Below are 21,517 nucleotides of genomic sequence, written 5' to 3'. Positions count from 1 at the left end.
TGCAACACATTTTCCCATGTGATATGAGTTCCAAGGAGTGAGGACTTCCAAAGCACGTTTGTCAGGAGGAAGGGCGAACTGACGAGCTGACGAAGTGACACGGGAGGCGAGTTGGCGAGCTTGTGAACTGGCGGACTGGCGAACTAGCGAGCTGGATTTCAACAGTGACAGGTAACATAAATTTCCCTTAAAAATTAGATTAATATTTATTATGGTTAGTGTGACTGTGAGTTTGACACGACACGTCTTAAATATTTATGGGAAGGCAATGAACAATTACGTTACTCTCTTGATTCATTGCTTCGGAATATAAGAAAAATAGTGTTTAGTCGTTTTGATTTCTTAATCTTATACTTTGCATTTAGAAGTTAGGAGATAAATAAAAATGAAGAGTTTTAGATGCCAGTATCATCATAAAATGTCGGTAGAGTACAGCTCTTAGAAAAATGTCGGTAGAGTACGGCTCTTAGAAGAAGAAGAAAAAATAGCATTTTAGATGTAATGTGTAAAGTTTATTTGTACGTGAATTAAAATTGAAATATAAACTTTGTACGATCTGTTGCAATTATTTTTTGTTGAATTCCTGAAATCATTGATGAAGGTATTTCATCTTCTATATATCAACCATATTTGTTTAATATAAATCCAAGACTTTGTAACCCTATATTCATATCACACATATATTATAGCAGCTTACTTTAAGAAAAACTACTTGGCGTGTGAGGATTTTTCTGTAAAGAAAAGATGGTGACGGTGGAGGAAGTTCGCAAGGCTCAACGAGCTGTGGGGCCCGCAAACATCATGGCTATTGGCACGGCCTTACCTCTCAACTGCGTTGATCAAAGCACTTATCCGGATTACTATTTTCGTATCACCAATATGGAACACAAAACTGAGCTGAAAGAAAAATTCAAACGAATATGTAAGTATTATATATCCGGGTTACTATTTTATTGATTTTGTGGATGTCATGTTTCTAAATATTATTCGTCCAAAAAATATATTTTCTTTTCATTTAATAACTTGATATTAATTTGCGACATATAAGGGTTTGTGATACATTTTTATATGTGATGTGGATTGAGAGTCATCCTGGCTATCGGACGGTATCGGCACAACCGTGTCCGACAGCGAGCCTTTCCGAGGCAAAACGGCCGGAAAATTTCCGAGCCTTCAAGACGGTACTTCCGTGCTCACGGAACTCGGATTTCCGTCATCCGAGGTTGAGCTTATCGGAAGGACGAGCTTCCAACCTCTGGACCAGGATCGTTAATGGCAGACTCATTCTTGGCCGTTGGATTGTACATCCAACGGCCCAGACTTTAAAAAAAAAAAAACAATTTAACAAACCTGTGCAGGCGGCTGCAGGCCCAGCCTTCCGTCCTGTTCCTTCGATCCCCTACCACCACTTCCGTCGCTCCACGGAAATCAAGTTGCCATTTCCGTGCCACACGGAACTCGGAATTTCCGTAGGCGCGCGGGAAGTCTCGGAAGCCCGTCCTTCCGTGTGCTTCCATACCGAGAAGCCAGCATGAATTGAGAGTAGTAACTCTCATGACCTGTAGAAAGACTTGTTAATCATGTTTACTTTCAACGTGAGATAAGTAACATGCTCACTCACTCAAGATAGCACACTTAACAAGTACGATCATATGGGTTCATTTAAGTGGGTTTTTTTTTTCTCTCCGTACGAGTGCTCTCCTTTGAGTGGTTTCCTTTGGTTCCAGGTTTCAGTAGTGGGGTTTTGTAGTTTCGAGGTTGTTTCTTGGAGGTTAGAAGAGGTTTTTTCTGGTTGAGCAGTTGTCTGAGGGTCTTGGGTTGTTTAGATCGGAGAGTTTAGGTGGGTCTTCCTGGGAAACAGTTGAGAGTGTGGGAGTTTTCTCTTGCTTTGAGAGAATGAGCGGGGAAAGCAGTATGGAAAGAAGGTGAAGACGACGAAGTAGTCCTAACCTCTTCATTTTTTGGCCAAAAACCTCATCATTTCTGAAAAAAAACGGACGAAGATGGCGAAAAACTTGAACCACTGTTCGTTGGAGGGAAGGTCCTGGCTGAGACTTCTTTGGTCCAAGAATATTGTTTGAGGTGTTTGAGGGGTTTAGCGGCGTGTGGAGGTGTAAACGAACCTGGACCGTGAAGGAAATTAAATCGGGGTTACTCCAGTTCAAGTTCGAAGACTGCGGGGACATGTTGAAAGTACTAGGCGGAAGACCATGGACGATAAAAGGTTATCAGCTGCTGCTCCGTCAATGGCCAGCGAACCTGACCGCCGAGGAACTTGATTTCTCGTCCTCTCCTTTTTGGGTCAGGCTTGGCGGCCTCCCATCGGGCTTCTTAAATGTCGGCAGCGCCAGAGAATTAGCCACGATGCTGGGAACCTTCTTAGGATATTCCGGCAGACCTGGTTCGGATTTGAAAATGAGGGTCGAGTTGAATGTGGAAAGAGTTTTATTTGCTGGGTTCTTTTTGGACAGAGAAAACTTACCGCCGCTGTGGATTCATTGTAAATATGAAAATCTTGGGTGAGTCTGCTTCAAATGTGGCTGTTTGGGTCACGAGTTGCAGGAAGAAGAGTTGGTCCATGGTCATCGTCCCCCACTCCCCCGAAGTGCGTTTGTTTGGGAGGTGGATACATGAAGATTCGCCGGTGAAATCCGGCTATGAAGGACTCGAAAAACTCATCGGTGGAGGTAAATGTCCTGACGCGACGAGATGGCTGAGCGAGGAAGGTTACCAGGGGTGTGTTACGCCGGAGATGGTGGAAGACTGGAAAAACACGACGGTCACAGGGATAAGACGAGAGGCGCGTGATGATCAGGGAAAAGCAAAGGCTATTTTGGGAGGAGTTTCAGGAGAGTCAGTAGAGATTCCCCTCAAAATCAACTTACCGGCTAGAGAAAAAAGCAGCGTATCTCCGGATATTGACAGTGGGATAAAAGGAGTAATGTCAGAAGAGCAGGGAGTTGGAGAGGATATACTGGGCAAAAAGCGTGATGATTATACCTTAGGGGTTTCAACGGGTCAGAGTGGGACCACCCCTAAGAATTTGAAGAAAGCCGTTACGACCTGTTCTCGGCAACAGGCACTGGTGGAGTCGAAAAGTGTTGGGCCGACAACAGGCACTGGTGGAGTCGAAAAGTGTTGGGCCGACAACAGGCACTGGTCCGGGGGTCAAAGCCCATCTCGGTGATAAAGAGCCTGATATGGCTGATATCCTTTCCCGGGAAGATTTAATTTCCTTGGACTTGCTGACATCCCCGATTAACAAGGTGGGCTCAAGATCCAAAAGGAAATTAAATGAAGACTGTTCAGAGGGCAGCATGAAAAAATTTGAGAGTAAAGTAGGGGACGTGGTCTTGCATAGGGGGGAGGAGGAACAATGTCTCCTAGACTTGGCTAATTTAGCGGCGAAATTCAAGCTCGCCTTCCACCCCGGAAGTAGTCATAAAGGAGAATAGGAGAACACCGACGGGGATCCCAAGAAGAAAAGAAGTAAGATCGAAGGAAAACAACCGAAGAGAAGAGTCACCAAAAAGTCGGATGGTAAATCTAATGCGTCAAGCTTCAAGACCAAGGAGGCGGGTCATCCCAAGCCCCTACCCCCTCAATGTTAGTCATCTCGTGGAACTGTCGAGATCTCAACTGAGACTCGGCTCACGTGGCTCTTCGGGGGCTCGTGAGAAGGAACAACCCGGATATCTTAGTTTTGTTGGAAACTAAGATGAGCTATGGTGGTATGCAAGATCTTAGAAGTAGGTTTGGCTTTTGGAGAGATAAAGCGGTCTCGGCTAATGTGTTGACCGGAGGCTTGTGTATTTAGTGGAGACGTGGAGTGTTGATGGATATTTGGAAGATGAATAGAAATTTGATATGGGCGATCATTCAAGGAAGGGAAAGAGCCAAATATTGGGACTTATTCGGTATCTACGGACCTCCTTATGCGAGGGAGGAGATGGCCTTTTGGGACTCCCTCAATTCTACTATCTCTAACACTGGGAGACCGTGGATTTTGATGTGGGACTTAAATGTCATTCTTAGACCGGAAGATAAGCAAGGCGGAAATCCGGTGAGTTAGTCTAATGAGAGTATCCTCCGGCGAGTATCCTCCGGCGGTTTCTAAGCTCCTCCGGGGGCATCGAGCTTCGGTCGAGAGGAGGCCACTTCACCTGGTCCAACAAGAGGGGGTTTGGGCATAATATTCGGGAAAAGTTGGACCGAGCCATCGCGAGTCCGGAATGGTTATGCCAGTTTTCGAAGGGGGTTCGCGAGTGCTCTCGGCTATGGGTTCCGACCATAATCCTCTCTTGATGGATTGTTTCATGGAAGATGCTAGAGGTAGTAAACCCTTTAGATTCTACGAAGTGTAGTCCGAAAACCCGGATTGTAGAAATATAGTGGAAGCTTGTTGGAGACCCCCGGATGTCGTAGTCGAAGAGAGAAGCTTCTAAAAAATTGCAAAGAAGTGGGGAAGAAGCTTCAAAGGTGGCAAGCTCTTGAATGGGGAAGCGCGAAGGAGAAAATTAAAGCGCTTGCAGATGAACTCGGAGCCGTCTACCTCTTCCTCTTCGGCCGGTCTTGCTAGAGAAGATGAGATTAATGGGGAGCTTGCTTGCCTTTATGAGAAGGAAGAAAGAGTGTGGTGGCAAAATTCTAGAGAGTCTTGGCTACGACATGGAGATGGCAATACAAGATTCTTCCATACGGCGACAATCATTAGAAGGAAGAGAAACTACATCGGGAGTCTAGTCAAGGAAGATGGCACAAGAGTCTCGTCTCGGAAAGACATCCGCAAGCACCTAAATTGTAAGTTCTTTGATCTTTTCTCTTCTTCCAATCCTTTATCCCCGGATGACCTTGAGGGAATCATTGATCCGGTGTTGAACAAAGAAGATAATCAAGAGTTAGAGAGAGTGCCATCGGACGAGTAGATTAAAGATACGGTTTGGAATATGCCTAGTCTTAAGGCCCCTGGACCCGACGGGCTTCAAGGTTGCTTCTATAAAAAGTTTTGGGATGTGGTGGGAAAGTCGCTTTATCTTTTTGTTCAAGAATTTTTCGAGGGGAAAGGGTTAGACCATGAGGCAAGTTTTGCTCATGTTGTCCTTATTTCGAAGGGCGAAGGAGCGGAGTCTTTCGACATGTTTAGGCCGATAAGCTTATGTAACTTTTGTTTTAAGGTGATCACGAGGCTTATCACTTCCAAGCTTAGAAGAGTGCTCCACAAGATAATCTCTCTGTTTCAATCGGCCTTCATTCCCAGAAGGTGGATCGCCGAGAACTCCATCCTTGTTAGGGAAGTAGTGGACAAAATAAAGAAAAAGAGAGGAAGAGAATGGCTCATCAACATTAAAATGGATATGAGTAAAGCCTACGATAGAATGGAGTGGAGCTTCGTTTTCAAAGTTCTCCGGAATTTCAGGATGTCGGAGACTCTTATCGAGCGGATCAAAGAATGTGTGTGCACGGCTTCTAGCGCGTTCTTCTCAATGGGAGCCCGATTGAAAGGTTTAAACTTGGGAGAGGTCTTCGCCAAGGAGACCCTCTTTCGCCTTTCTTGTTCATCATTGCCTCGGAAGTATTAAGTAGACTTTTGGCGAGAGAGGAGAAGAAGGGGGCTTTTGGGGGCATTAGTATCGGGAGGTCTGTTTCGAGTATCTCTCACCTTATGTTCGCCGATGACACTATCCTCTTTTGTAAAGCGGAAAGAAATGAGGTTGAATCGGTGTGGAATTGTGTAGACAAATACCTTGCTTGGTCGGGTCAAAAGGTGAATTTGTCAAAATCCGGGCTAATGTTCTCTAAAAATTGTTTGGAAGACACCAAGGTAGAGCTTGAAAGTATCCTCGGAATGAAAGAATGTGAGAGAGATATCCTTCACCTCGGGAACCCGCTCTTCGTTGGTAAGAGGAAAGGAGAGAGCTTTGCTTTTCTTAAGAAAAAGGTGTTGAAGAGACTTGAAGGGTGGATGGCTAAAACAATATCCAAGGTCGGGAGAACAACATTAGTCAAAACGGTGATTCAAAGTATCTTCGTCTACTCTATGTCGAGACCTTTAAGCTCCCGGTTTCTTTTTGTAGGAACCTTGACAAAATGGCTAAGTAGATACATGTCTGTGCTTAAGTGGAATGAGATGTGCAAACCAAAAAAGAAGGAGGCCTCGGGTTTCTCAAATTCGAGGATATGAACCTAGCGCTTTTAGCTAAATTGGGGTGTAAGCTAGCAACTAAAGAGAATTTAGCTTGGGTGGACATATTACTCAAGAAATATAGACGAGGGGAGAAATTCTTGGAGGCTAAAGTAAAAAACTACCACTCGAGGCTTTGGAAGGATCTTTGTGAAACAAGAGATCTATTGAGAAACAACTCTTGTTATTTAATTGGTCAAGGAGATGAGGTAGATATTTTTGGTGATCGGTGGGTTTATTTAGGAAAGGAAGTCCAAGACCTGAGCTTAATGGGCCCAATAGGCTACCCGGTTCATCTGTTACTAGATCATCAGTATAGAGCCTAGAATACTCAGAACGTGTTGAACATATGTGGATCGGATCTCGCAGAGAGCATTTTGAGGGTCCCCATCAGAGGAGAATCAAACGTGGAAAAATTGGTGTGGTCGGCGACAGACTCAGGCTCTTTCTCAATTAGGTCGGCGTTGAGATTGATCTAAAGCGAATCCCTTGCAGCCCTGGAGATTAATTGGGGTAAATTGTGGAGACTTAAGATCCACGAGAGAGGTAAATTATTCCTGTAGAGGATTGCCAAAGATTGCTTCCCCTTAGCCCCCTTGCTGAAGAGAAGAAAGATGACTGGAGACGAGAACTGCAGACTTTGCGGAAGAGATGAGGAATCGGTGGAGCACCTATTTTTCTTCTGTGAGGAGGCCATCAGGTTGTGGTTCACTCTGGGGTTAGGGAATAAGTGGTCTGGAACCGGTGAGGAAAAAGGTCTTGAGCTGTTAGATTTCCTGCTGGTAGCGAATGAAGATTGTAATGTCGGGGGCAGTCGCCGTGACGAGTTTATGGTGCGGGCTTGGGTGATTTTGGAGGAAATCTGGAAGAGACGGAACAAGATGACTATGGAAGGATCGGTTGTTGACCTCGAGGTTTCCATCAGAAGAGCTAGCGTGGTGATTAGGGATCATTTGCGGAAACCAGAGGAGCTTGCTATGAATGTCCTAGGTCACTCCGTCAGTAGGATTCGGGGTTGGCAGAGGCCAGCTGCGGGCTTGGCTAAAATCAACTCTGATGCTTCTTTCAGGGTTTTCGGAGCCGCGGTGGGCCTTGTTGCCAGAGGCAGTGGCGGCAAGTTCTTGTGGATGAGGATCAGCAGGATTAGAGCGTCTTTTGCCATGGAGGCTGAGCTGATCAGAATTCTTCAGGCGCTGCTGGTGGCGAAATTCAGAGGCAACATATAGGTCGTCATTGAGGGAGACAATCAGTTGTTGTTAGTGTCTGAAGTTGGGTAAAAATTGCCCATTTTGGTTTTTAAATACTGTGTATCAAAAGATTCTACGTTTATCTGCTTTTTTTCTCGCATTTATTTTAATTGGGTTGAGAGGGTACCGAACTCAGCCGATCATGCCTTATGTCAGTGGGCGGCGAGAGACGGCGAACCCGGTTTTTGTAATCTGGTCTTGGCTCCGTCCTTTGTCCGGGAAGCCATTTTTGTAGACTCTGAAGTTGCTAATAGAAGTTCTTCCTCGCCTTGAATTGGGGCTAGGTGGTGGTTTTAAAAAAAAAGATAGCACACTTTGTGTTTGTTTGTTTTGAGCCGAATTTCAACAAATGAGGCTCGCATTTACCCTAGCACAAGATAACTCCGCTTCCATCTCAACAAGTAAGGCTTGCCTCTGCCCAGCAATAGACAGGCTTTCCTCTGCCCAGCAATAGGCAGCCCCCATTCCGTCTCAATTAGTGAGGCATTCCTTGACCATAACAGGACAAGGCTGGCCACGACCCCGCACCCAAAACGAGGACTCGAGTAAATGACGAATCTACCCTAACTCTCATCACCTCACTATAAATACATAAGATAAACACATGTCAAAAGCTAGATTTTTCTCTCTCTAACTAGACTATGTCAAATTCTCTACTCAGTCGTTTCTCTCACAAAAAACACTTTTGAGACTAAAATCAAGAACAAAGAGGAACAATCTACTTCCATTCTCTCTAGAGTGTGAGAAGAAAAATTCATTCTCTCTCACAAACAAAGGCTTTCAAGCCAAATTATATTCTCTATACAAAAGCGTCCAAGATGATCTTGAGAAATCAATTCTCATGTTCTTCACTTGATAAGAGGAATATTTCACCACTAATCTCACGGATTTGAAAACACGTGGTCAAGTCCGTTCACATCATGTGTCCGTAAGTGTTAATCTAAAAAACGGCTTAACATTGGAGTCGATTCTATATGAAGTATCACATGATATCTTAAAATCAATTGATTATTAGAGTACATGTAACCATTATTTAATATTTGTTAGTTCCCATTCACTATATAGGAATACAAATTGATTTCTTTTAAAATCTATGATGGAAATAGTTATAATATCGTAAATGTATAAAATTGTGTTGGCATCCAAGACAATAGTGTAGTTGGGCGAGAAAATTTCATCGTCGCATCGTTAAAAATAGATGTTTCCATTCCCGTTAAAGCAATAAACTACAGTAGGGTTTGGTTTTACATTCATCCCACTAGCTACTATCATAAAACCTCACATTTTGGTCCTTTTGTTGCCTTTAAATTGACAGGTGAGAAATCCAAGATCAAGAAGCGTTATATTTACACCAATGAAGATATTCTCAAGAAAAATCCAAATATGTGTGCTTTTGAGGCTCCTTCGTTGAATGCAAGGCAAGATATGGTGGTGGCTGAAGTACCGAGGCTGGGAAAAGAGGCTGCAACAAAAGCTATCACGGAATGGGGTCAACCTAAGTCAAAGATCACTCACTTGGTGTTTTGCACAAGTAGCGGGGTTGACATGCCTGGTGCTGACTTCCAACTCACCAAGCTTTTGGGCCTAGAACCATCCGTGAAACGCCTCATGATGTACCAACAAGGCTGCTTTGCTGGTGGAACTGTCCTTCGTCTCGCTAAAGACTTGGCTGAGAACAATAGAGGAGCCCGTGTTCTTGTTGTTTGCTCTGAGATCACAGCCGTCGTGTTCCGTGGGCCCAACGAGGCCCACCTAGACAATCTTGTGGCTCAAGCTTTGTTTGGTGACGGTGCGGCAGCCATCATCGTTGGAGCTGACCCTATCCTTGATGTCGAGAGACCCTTGTTTGAGTTGGTCTCGACATTCCAAACCATTCTCCCAAATTGTGAAGAGTCGATCAAGTTACATCTTCGCGAAGTTGGGCTTACAGTTCACCTCCGCAAAGACGTTCCCGTCCTCATTTCCGAGAACATTGAAAATAGCCTCGTTAAGGCTTTCAAGCCTTTGGGTATTTCAGATTGGAATTCCTTGTTTTGGATTGTGCATCCCGGTGGGTCTGTTATTCTTGACCAAGTGGAACTAAAGTTGGGCCTCGAGCCTAAGAAACTGCGAGCTACAAGGCAAGTGCTTAGTGACTATGGGAACATGACAAGTGCATGTGTCTTGTTCATATTGGACGAGATGAGGAAAAAGTGCGCGGAAAACGAGCTCAAGACGACCGGAGAAGGACTTGAGTGGGGAGTTTTATTCGGCTTCGGGCCCGGAGTCACCATAGAGACCGTGGTGCTCCACAGTGTGGCTACTAAATAAATTTTATAATTGGCCTCTATTAATCTTTGGTCATATGTACTGTTGTATTTGATTAATTGCTTGCCCTGGGATATTATTGAGTACTTCTTGTAAAGTTTTGTGTTTCACAAATCTCAACACTCAATTCTATATATGATGCATTGCACTGTGATGAATAAAAACTCAAGAGTAACAGTAAATATTATGCATTTAATGAATGGATGGCGAGGATTTTATTTTCGGAAACCATGTTCTACATTACACGGATTTGATGGCGATGCTCACGAAGGTTTCCCCACAACGAAAACATCGAGTCCAATGAAAACCGGCCGATGAAGAGACTGAGCCTCAAAGGCCCTCGAGCGTCCCCCAAGACAGGTCCTGCCAAATAAATTGGGAAAATTAGGAATAGTGTTTGTGTAACATTTTTAGAATAGTGGTTGTTTTAAATCCTTATAAAAAATAGTGTTATTTTTTTTTAACTTAAATGCTTATTTGGAATTATTTTCCTAGTAAATGAAAGTGTAACTAGTAAACAAAATTAAATAAAGTCCAAAATAGTACATAATTTTTTTTTAAATAACTAGATTATTTATAACTCGAAAAACATTATTTTCTCGATAAAAAATCTATATTCGCTAATCTTGAGGCTAGTTAAAAAATATGATAACGCTATCACATGTAATTTCCATGTATAAATCTTTGCTCCTCTACATACCCCGCCAATCTATATAGTAGACTTTTTCTTATCATGGCCTCAGTATGACTCGTCTGATCATTAACTCAAGTGAAAAACTAGGAGAATATATGAATCAAGGTTACTCCGTTTAATCTGTGAAGTTACCGGGAATTCTGTTACGAAGCTTTGACTTTAGCTTATATACCAGAGAAACTTTATATTGTATACTTAATAATTTAAGAAATATTAAGAATGGATTTCTTACTTGCAAAATATCTAAAAATTGACTTTTGACCAAAAAACAAACAAAAATACATTTTCAAGACATTTAAACTTAATTTTAAAAAAAATATTTTAAACTCTATTATTGAAAAAATGTTAAATTTTATCGTAGTATATCGTATTTTATCGTAATTTATTGAAATGAATCAAAGCTAAGGTAAATAGAGCAAACAACGACTATTTTTAGAAACATCGACTACAAAAAGAGTCGTTGTTGCATTTTATTCAAATAAGTTCCAAAAAGTACAATATAATACGATAAAATACAATGAATTACGATGATATTTAAAGGTCATTGTAATGCATTGTATTATATCGTATTTTATCATTTTTTTGAAATTTATTTAAATAAAAAGCAACAGCGACTCTTTTTGTAGTCGTTGTTGCTAAAACTAGTCGTTGTTTATTCTATTTTTCTTAACTTTAATTCATTTAAAAAAATTACGATAAAATACGATATATTACGATAAGATTTAAAAAAAATCAATGATAGAGTTTAAAATAATTTTTTTTAAGAATTTAAAAAATTCAATGATAGAGTTTAAAGCTAGTCTTTTCTATTTACCTTAACGTTGTTCGTTTTTGGGTTAAAAGTTCATTTTTGGATGTTTTACAAGTAAGAGGTTCATTCTTGATATCTCTTAAATTATTAGGTCTATAATATGAAATTTCTCATACACCAAGTACAAACTTTTATCAGCCTAACTGCCAGTGTCCACATTAGCAGCTTCTTGTTCTGTAGGCGCTGACGTGGCACAACTTAATAAATTGGAGCTGATCGGCTCTTCAACATCTCAAAAATGACCGAACGTGTAATAGCCCTTGAAAAGCTTTGAAATTTTAGCTCAAACCTCATTTTCAAGATTTAATAATCGACAAGGACGTAAAAATAGTCCCTTCACTCATACAACAAAAATTAAACGATGGACGTTAATTTCAATATTGATATATTCCCGAAAGCTCATCACGTCTTTAACTCCCTAAACAAACAATATCCATATCCACCGTATTGATCAGATTAGAGGTTTTGTTTAGTCTTTTATCAGTTAATGCTAAGTTACCGGTTTAGTCTTTGTGCTAGTTTATACTTAATACCGGTTTAGTCTTTATTGCTTTTATATTTTTCCTTATTTACGTATGCTGATGTGGACTTATTTTTAGCCAGTTGCTTTACACTTGTATAAGTATCGTTGGGCACTGATCTTTTCTTTTCACCCAGTCATGAGATAAAGATTTCAAACTCTCGTTCATTAAGAGAGTCTTCTTCTTCTCATCGATTCCATTGCTCTCTTCTCTTCTTCCGCAATACACACAGGGCCGGCTCAAGCTCACCCGAATTCATTAGAGGCCCTAGACGAATTCATATTTTGGAGCCCCTTTCGATGATAGTAAAAATTCAAATATAAAAGAAAAAATTTAAAAATATAAAAATTTTGGGGCCCAATCCAATCGGAGGCCCTAGACACCAGCCTTGCTCGCCTATAGTGAGGGCCGGCTCTGAATACACCACTATCCAACACAAACCTGTTGAAATCGAGCTCGTCAGCTCGCCCTTCCGCGTCGAACTCATCAGCTCGCCCTTCCGCGTCGAGCTCGTCAGCTCGCCCTTCCGCGTCGAGCTTGCATCAGAAGTCCTCTCCTTGGACTCATTCCTCATGGGAAATCGTCGCATTTATTTCTCATGTTATTTCCGATGTCTTGCTCTCTGTGTATATTTATTATTCTCTTTTTCCTAGAAGTAGTTTTTACACATGTATTTATTACACTCTCTCTTGTACCCACCTTATGTATAAATATGTGATACAAATTAATATTAAAACATAAGAAATATTCAAAGTCTCGGAACACTCTCTCTCTTCTCCGATTCTCTTTCTTTATTTTCTCTCTCTAAACTTCAACATGGTATCAGAGCAGGGAAAATCAACCATCATGAACACCACTCAGACCACGCCCACTCAGTCGCAATCTGAATCCTTCTCCCAACATATCACGAGCCACAAACTCAATGGCCACAACTTCCTACAGTGGTCCCAATCTGTGCTCATGTTCATATCGGGACGAGGTAAAGATGACTACCTCACAGGCGTGGCCACATCTCCTGTGATCGAAGATCCGACATTCAAGAGTTGGAAGGCCGAAAACAGCATGGTGATGTCCTGGCTCATAAACTCTACGCTCCCCGAAATCGGAGAAACCTTCCTCCTTTACCGAACGGCAGCAGAAATCTGGCAAGCAGCTAGAGAAATCTTCTCCAACTCAGAAGATATGTCCGAGCTGTTTGAAACTGAGAACACTCTCCACGACCTACGTCAAGGAGAGATGTCTGTTACTCAGTTCTTCAGCTCGTTCACACATCTATGGCAGAAGATCGACCTCTACGAACAGCACCAGTGGACCAGCTCCGAAGACTCAAAAATCTACCGCAGGATAGTTGAGACCAAACGTGTGTTTAAACTACTATCCGGCCTCAACCAAGACCTTGATGAGGTCAGAGGTCGGATACTTAGTACAAAACCACTACCATCTCTCCGTGAAGCCTTCTCCGCGGTCAGACACGAGGAAAGCAGGAGGAAACTCATGCTGGGAGTTATCAAACCGAGCTCACTTCCGGACTCATCCTCAGACTCGTCCACCCTCACCACACATGGAGACGAAGTTCTTGCAGCCCGCGTCTCAACAGAGAAACCTCGCAAACCTCGGCCCTACTGCGATCATTGCAGACGACCTGGACACCTCCGAGAAACCTGCTGGAAGCTGCATAGGAAACCACCGAGCTCGAAGTCAACCCAAGATACTAAGGATCCTAACTCAGTCGGAAACTTAGTATCCACCTCATCCGCTGCCTCGACCTCGACCTCAGACTCATCCCCCTTCAGCAACGACCAGCTCGCTATTCTCCAGAAGCTTCTTCAACAAGTCCAACTCAGTGGAGAACACTCGGGCATTGGCCCTCTAGGTAACTCTCCTAGAGCCCTCAATGTAAGCTCAGAGAATCCCACAGCATGGATTGTCGACTCCGGTGCCACTGATCACATGACTGGTAATCGAAATCTGTTCACAACTTACTCCTCTTGCAATAAAAGCATATCAGTCACCATCGCCAACGGAGCCAAAACTCAAGTCACTGGTATTGGCACCGTTGTCTTGACGAAGTCCATGAGGCTAGACTCGGTGTTCTTTGTGCCTCAACTACAATGCAATCTCTTATCTGTACATAAGATCAACCAAGACTCTAAGTGCCGAACTATTTTTTATGGAAGTTCATGTGTGTTTCAGGAACAGGTCACGGGGAGACAGATTGGTAATGCCGAGCTGAGTACCGGACTCTATGTCATCAAGCCAGATCAGCCCGCCATGTGTCAGCTCTCCCAACATTCACCCCAGTACAAAGAGATCATGCTCAATCACCTTAGACTAGGGCATCCAAATTTCATGTATCTCAAAAGAATGTTTCCTTCTTTGTTTATCAATAAAAATATCAATTCCATTCAGTGTGACATGTGTGAGTTCGCCAAAGATTCTCGAAGCTCATATCACCCCACCTCGTACAAACCATCTCGTCCTTGTGCCACAATTCACAGTGATATATGGGGGCCCTCAAAAGTTCCCAATATCACTGGAGTTCGATGGTTCCTTCTCTTTGTTGACGACCACACTAGACTTAGTTGGATATACATGATGAAACAAAAATCTGAAACATCCAATCTATTCAAAACCTTTCACAAAATGATCCAAACACAGTTCGACACATCCATTCAAATTATCCACACTGACAACGCTCGAGATTACTTTAATTCTGAGCTCGGCGATTTCTTTAAAACACATGGCATAATTCACTCCAGCTCGTGCGTTCATACCCCGCAACAAAATGGGGTAGCCGAGCGGAAAAATTGACACATTCTCGAGGTCGCCCGAGCCATCATGTTCTCCTCAAACGTCTCATCTCATTTTTGGGGAGAAGCTGTCCTCACAGCCACCTACCTCATAAACAGAATGCCATCTCGTGTCCTTGGCTATAAAATCCCATCTCAAGTCCTTTTAGAGACATACCCTCACTGTCGACTCATCTCAACCCTACCTGCGAAAGTGTTCGGCTGTTCAGTCTTCACCCATCCTTATGGCCAAGGTAAACTTGAACCAAAATCGCTCAAATGCATCTTCCTTGGCTATTCAGCAACCCAGAAAGGCTACAAATGCTATGAACCCCGATCACAAAAATTCATAGTCTCAATGGATGTATCTTTTCATGAGTTCAGTCCTTACTTCGCCAATTCAGCTCGTCAGGGGGAGAATGACGAAAATGACTTCCCAAATTGGCTCATCATAAACCCAGAATTCAGCTCGCCTCAAAATCCGACCTCACCTGTTCCAGAAATTCCCAGCTCGCCCAGCTCGCCTCAAAATCCGACCTCACATGTTCCAGAAATTCCTAGCTCGCCGACCTCACCTGTTCAAGAAATTCCCAGCTCGCAAGCCTCTGAACCCTCTCCATGCGAACTGAATATCACCCAGAGTCCGGTACAAGCTCGCGACCAAGATGTCTCTCCGAACCTGAACCACGACACTATTGAACAAGGTAACATCGAATCTCCAGACTTACCCATTGCATTGAGAAAACCTCCTCGGTCGTGTGCTCAATACAGGATGGCAGATTACGTGTACTATGGGAATTTATCTACGAGCTACCAAGCCTATGTGGCGATGTTAGATGAAGGAAAAGTGTTGAACTCCATCGAGGAAGCCCTTCAAAGTTCCGAGTGGCGAGACGCAAGTCATGCTGAGATCCAAGCCCTCGAAAAGAATGATACGTGGGATATCGTCGAGCTACTACCAGGCAAGCGAACTGTTGGATGTAGATGGCTCTTCACCATCAAACACAATCCAGATGGGACAGTGGAGAGATACAAAGCTCGACTTGTCGCAAAAGGGTACACGTAGGCGTATGGCATTGACTATCAAGAAACATTCGCTCCAGTTGCAAAGTTCAATACCATCAGAATCCTCATTTCACTAGCAGCCAACTTAGATTGGCCTCTCATCCAGCTCGATGTAAAGAATGCATTTCTAAACGGCGAACTGGAAGAGGAAGTCTACATGCAACTCCCACCAGGATTTGACAAAGATCAATGAGCCAACAAAGTTTGCAAACTCAAGAAGTCACTATATGGACTAAAACAGTCCCCTCGAGCATGGTTCGGAAAATTCACCAACGTGCTCAAACGTTGTGACTACGAGCAGAGTCAAGCTGATCCAACACTCTTCTAAAAAATCTCCACACAAGGCAAGCACACCATTCTTAGTGTGTATGTGGACGATATAGTCATCACCGGAGACGACCTGGGAGAGATCAGGAGGCTGAAGCAAACTTTGTCATCTGAGTTTGAAGTCAAGGACCTCGGCAGCCTACGATACTTCCTCGGCATGGAGGTAGCTCGATCAGAAAAGGGTATCTCTGTTTCCCAGCGCAAGTACACGTTGAATCTCCTCAGAGAAACTGGCATGCTTGGCTGCAAACCAGTTGACACTCCGATGGATGCCAATGTGAAACTTCTAGCTCGCACCAACGAGGCCGCCACCGACAAAGAAAGATTTCAGCAGCTCGTAGGAAAACTCATCTACCTAACTCACACGAGACCAGATATTGGATTCGCAATGAGTATGGTAAGTCGATTCATGAGTAATCCCTCAGAAACTCACATGGACGCAGTCATGAGGATTCTCCAATACCTCAAATCTGCCCCAGGGACTGGTCTCTCCTTCAAGAAAAGACGAAGTCGAGGTGTCGAAGTATTCACAGATGCAGACTGGGCCGGATATGTTCCAGATAGACGATCAACATCAGGCATGTGCATATACGTCTGGGGAAATCTTGTTACCTGGAGAAGCAAGAAGCAGTCCGTTGTCTCAAGAAGTAGTGCTGAAGCCGAGCTCAGGTCCTTAGCAAGTGGAGTTTGTGAAGGTATCTGGCTGAAGAAAGTTCTCGACGACCTCAAGATCATCACCGAAGGTCCAATCAAGCTCTTTTGCGATAATCAAGCTGCTCTCAGCATAGCCAAAAATCCAGTCCATCATGATAGAACAAAACATATCGAGATCGACTGATACTTCATCAGTGAAAAGATTGAAGAAAAAATAATCGATATGGAATACATTCCGTCAGGTCATCAGCTCGCCGACATTCTCACCAAAGCCCTTCCGCGAGCAACCTTTTCCGAGCTATGTAGCAAGCTTGACCTCCTCAACATATACAGTCAAGCTTGAGGGGGAGTGTTGAAATCGAGCTCGTCAGCTCGCCCTTCCGCGTCGAACTCATCAGCTCGCCCTTCCGCGTCGAGCTCGTCAGCTCGCCCTTCCGCGTCGAGCTTGCCTCGGAAGTCCTCTCCTTGGAACTCATTCCTCATGGGAAATCGTCGCATTTATTTCTCATGTTATTTCCGATGTCTTGCTCTCTGTGTATATTTATTATTCTCTTTTTCCTAGAAGTAGTTTTTACACATGTATTTATTACACTCTCTCTTGTACCCACCTTATGTATAAATAGGTGATACAAATTAATATTAAAACATAAGAAATATTCAAAGTCTCGGAACACTCTCTCTCTTCTCCGATTCTCTTTCTTTATTTTCTCTCTCTAAACTTCAACAAAACCCAATAACCAATTAAGCTAGAAAATCATGAAGAGGTCGAGAAATAATGAGCACATAGTTATTGTTCTTGTTCTTGTTCTTGTTCCGTACCAAGGGCACATAAACGCGATGTTGCCTTCACAACTATGTTATCTCTAGAGAATCATAATAATAAGAGGAATGCTATTTGGCACGGGCCACGACTTTTGACGATCCATTCAGACAACGACACGTGTCTCCTTATCACTTTTAGGAGACACGTGGCGTTGTCTGAGCGGATCGTCAAAAATCGTGGCCCGTGCCATAAATCATTTCCCTAATAATAATAATGTTCAATATCCAATAGAAGCTATATATTAAAAAAAAATGACAAAAAATGTTATTAAAAACAGTTGTTTATGATATTTTATCATCAGTTGTAGTTTCGTTATAATATTTGTTGTTATATTTTGGAATTAATAGTCCTGTTGAATATTGGGAAAAATCCTACAAATGGTTGTACTTTTAAAAGAACTATTTTAAAGCAAAACCTAAATTGTCCTGGAAATTTTGTGGCAATAGTCAAACAAAAATTGAATTCCAAATTAGTGAAATATAATCCATCTTGGGTTTTAGTAGATTAGAAAGAAAAAAAAAATAGTTTGGGGACTAACTTTCATTTGGGACTGACTTCTGTTAATGAAATTACCGGTAAATACTGGGATTACAAGGTCTTGGCCAATTCCAGATATAGCAAAGTACACATAGACAAATTTAATGAAGACAAAATCTAAATTTGATAATCAAGCGCAGGTGAGGCGTCACATGAACTTGTGCCTGAGAATTCAGAGACCAATCTTTGGTGCCCATCTTCGACATCGGCCCGATCCACATTTCTTCGTGCCCACCCGAGGCTGCCTTTCGTGGCTCTGACAACAAGCCACGCAGTTCGGTCCTCTACTTGAGCTGCACCGGAAGCATCGGGTCATTAACGGCCCAAGAAGTTACCGAGATCGCTATTATGAATGCTTGAATCAGCTTGTCAACTTCATCGACTCGCTTTGAAATTTGCTCGCGCCTAAACTTGCGTAATACACTCGGCTTTGTCATTTGAGCTTCTTCTTCTTTTTTTTTTTTTTTTTTTTTTTTAGTTTCTCTAGTTACAATTAATAATATTGTATTAATAAAAAAAAAATATACAAGGTAACATTAAAAAATAAAATGAGTTTATTAGTAAAATAACGGAAGTATTAAATTTTTAGCAAAATAATCAATTAATTAGCGAAACTGAAAATGTACCACAGACATCCGGTTTACTGAGGACATAGTACGTTAACTTGCCTAATGCACGCATCTTTTTGTAAAACAAATGTATTTTTTAAACTAATTGATTAGCAGGTTTTTTTAATTTATTAGAAAAAATAACCAATTAATTAGAAAAACAATAGTGGTACCTAGGATAACATAGTGGTAATTTCACACCACCTCCTGTGTGGAGGTCGTTGGTTCAATCCCCACTGCAGCAAAACTGCCTTAAAAAAATTAGAAAAACAATAAACATCTCACTGGCTGGACGGACAACTTGCTTCCTCGGGGGGTGTTCACGTGCTTGATAGGGCCATAAATTGACGGGCTTAGCTTAGTGAGATCTTGGCTAATTTGACATTCGAAGGCCAATAAAGAGAATAAAAAATTACATAACTAGCCTAAAACGTACGTCATGTTTCATATCCCACTCATGTTTTCAAACATTTTGGCAGTAATTGTTTTCTTTTTCTCCGGAAAAAAATACCCTTGTATTTAAAATATGGTCAACAGTTATTGAAATCTTGTTAACAGTTATTAAAATTTGGTCAACAGCTATTGAAACATGGTTAACAGTTTTTGAAATCTGGTCTCAACAACTATTGAAACAAGGTTAACAGTTTTTGAAATCTGATTAACTATATTGAAATCTGGTTAACAGCTATTGAAATTTGGTTAACAATTATTGAAATCTGGTATGGTTAACAATTATTAAAGGCAAAATGGACACTTCGAACGCGAAGAAGTCAAAGATCGCGAAGAAGTCGAAGATCGCCTAGAATCCGAAGAACACGACGAACTCGACGAACGCGAATAACCTGAAGAACTCGAAGATCGCGAAGAACCCGAAGAACACGGCGAACTTGAAGGACTCGACGAACACGAAGAACCCAAAGAACATGACGAACTCGATGAACACGTAGAACATAAAGGCAAACTATTGACGAAGTGACAAGAAACCATGAACTTTTTTTCGCTGGGGCAAAGACAACGATAAGAAAAAATTTCACCACACCCAACATACGTGCGGTCATAGAGTTCGGCACTAGACCGAACCAGAGACGGTTCTAAGTGTTGACCCAAAAAGGGCGGTAACATTTTGGTCCTACAATGAGGGGACCCAAAAACAACTACGAGTTTCCACCGAAAAACTTATTTCCTCTGTGGAAGATCTTCAATCTGACGACTGACCTCAAAGCTCTATCCACGGGAGCTTTCCACCATGATCTCCGCCCTCACCTTGACGGCCATCGTCTTGATGATCAGAGGCTTTTCCCTCAACGTGATCCTTAACACACTCACATGTCCTTACCTCAAAGACGGCCTAAAGACTCCAAGTCGAAGGGACCTAGATGCCCCGACAAGATGCAAAACCCAGACCAAAAAACAGATACGATCGAGACGATCCAACCGAGCATGAAGTCAAAAATCTAAAACGCATAAGACCAAGACGATCCAATCGAGAGTACAACTTTCAAGACCTCTTTCCGAAGTCCTCGAGACGACTCCTTAGTCAAGCCACCCTTAAGACAAACTCCACGAAAGTGACCATTGTCGCTCAAATCACGCCGCGCGACCCTTGTCACTCAACGCCTTTTCGGCCTCGTGACCCGTGTCACTCAAGTCATCTCGCGACCCTTTCCAATCAAAGCCTTTCGAGGCACGATCTTCCGAGACCTCTACCTTCTGAGTCATAGTCTCCCGAGACTTTTTCCTTCCAAGGCATAGTCTTTCGAGAATCCAATCCTACGAGATCAGTTTTACGAGGTCACATCTTACGAAACGCAGCCCTACAGGATTAGCCCTATGAGGCCACGTCTCACGGGACTCAATCTTACGTGGTCAACTTTACGAGACCACGTCTTACGAGACGTAACCGCACGGGGTTAGCTTTACGAGGCCACGTCCCACAAGAGTCAATCCTACGAGATCAGCCTTACGAGGCCACGTCTTACGAGACGCAGCCCCACGGGGTTGGCCTTACGAGGCCAGTGTCTTATGGGACACAATCCTATGAGATCCGTCTTACGAGACCACGTCACACGAGACTCAATTCTACGAGATCAACCCACGGGGTTAGCCTTACGAGGCCACGTTTGGATTAGCCTTACGAGGCCATGTCTTACGAGACACAACCCCACGGGATTAGCCTTACGAGGTCACGTCACACAGGACCCAATCCTACGAGGTTAGCCTTACGAGACCACATCCTACAGGACTCAATCCTACGGGATTAGCCTTACAAGGTCACGTCTCGCGGGACCCAATCCTACAGGATTAGCCTTACAAGGTCACGTCTCACAGGACCCAAACCCACGAGGTAATGTTTCGCGAAGTCACGCCACACGAGGCGCCCTAGTACGAGATACGTCTCAAAGTCACAAGATCAAGCGATCTAAAGTCATCAACCACGAAGCTATCGGGAAACAAAAGACAAATTATAGGGTTCGGCCCTAGACCGAACCACGGACGGTTTTAAGTGTTGATAAAAAAACGGCGTTAACAATAACATATTATACTCATGTTACGTGATAGTCCATTAACTTATATAATAGTTAGAGGTATTTCTATTATTGTGTTATACTTAACCACCGCTATTCACGTAGCTTCTAAAATTTAGGTCATAATCGATATAAATCATTCTCATTTTCTTTTATTTTCTTCTCTTCCTCATCATTTTTTTCTCTCCTGTCTCTACCAAACCAAACTTTATGTCTAGACGCTTCTAATATCGATATTTTAAAATTAAGAGAGGCAATTTAAATCAGTCAAAACTTTCACGTAAATGTGACTCGACTTTTTAGAAGTAACTACTCGCTTATGATGGTATTACAAAAAAAATTAAAGGGTCGATTAGGAAAATAGTCAATTTAAACGTTTGACATTGCTAAATAGCAAACGTTTCGTAAATCTCATTTTCTTTTATTTT

General features: G+C 42.6%; 1 protein-coding gene across 1 annotated transcript; it reads left to right on the top strand.

Annotated features, from left to right (window-relative positions):
• Window positions 1-653: 653 nt before the first annotated feature.
• LOC149398432 (chalcone synthase-like) lies at window positions 654-9,920 on the top strand. The gene is made up of 2 exons (XM_089614728.1): window positions 654-922; window positions 8,744-9,920. The coding sequence occupies exons 1-2, from the start codon at window positions 745-747 to the stop codon at window positions 9,736-9,738; spliced, it is 1,173 nt and encodes a 390-aa protein (XP_089470854.1). The 5' UTR covers window positions 654-744; the 3' UTR covers window positions 9,739-9,920.
• Window positions 9,921-21,517: the final 11,597 nt, after the last annotated feature.

This window comes from Urtica dioica, chromosome 5 (assembly GCF_054948205.1).
Source record: "Urtica dioica subsp. dioica isolate 48M chromosome 5, U.dioica_male_clone48M_v1_H2, whole genome shotgun sequence".
Classification (NCBI taxonomy): Eukaryota; Viridiplantae; Streptophyta; class Magnoliopsida; order Rosales; family Urticaceae; genus Urtica; species Urtica dioica.
Note: the sequence above shows the minus strand (reverse complement) of the source record. Positions and strands in the feature narration are given on the sequence as shown.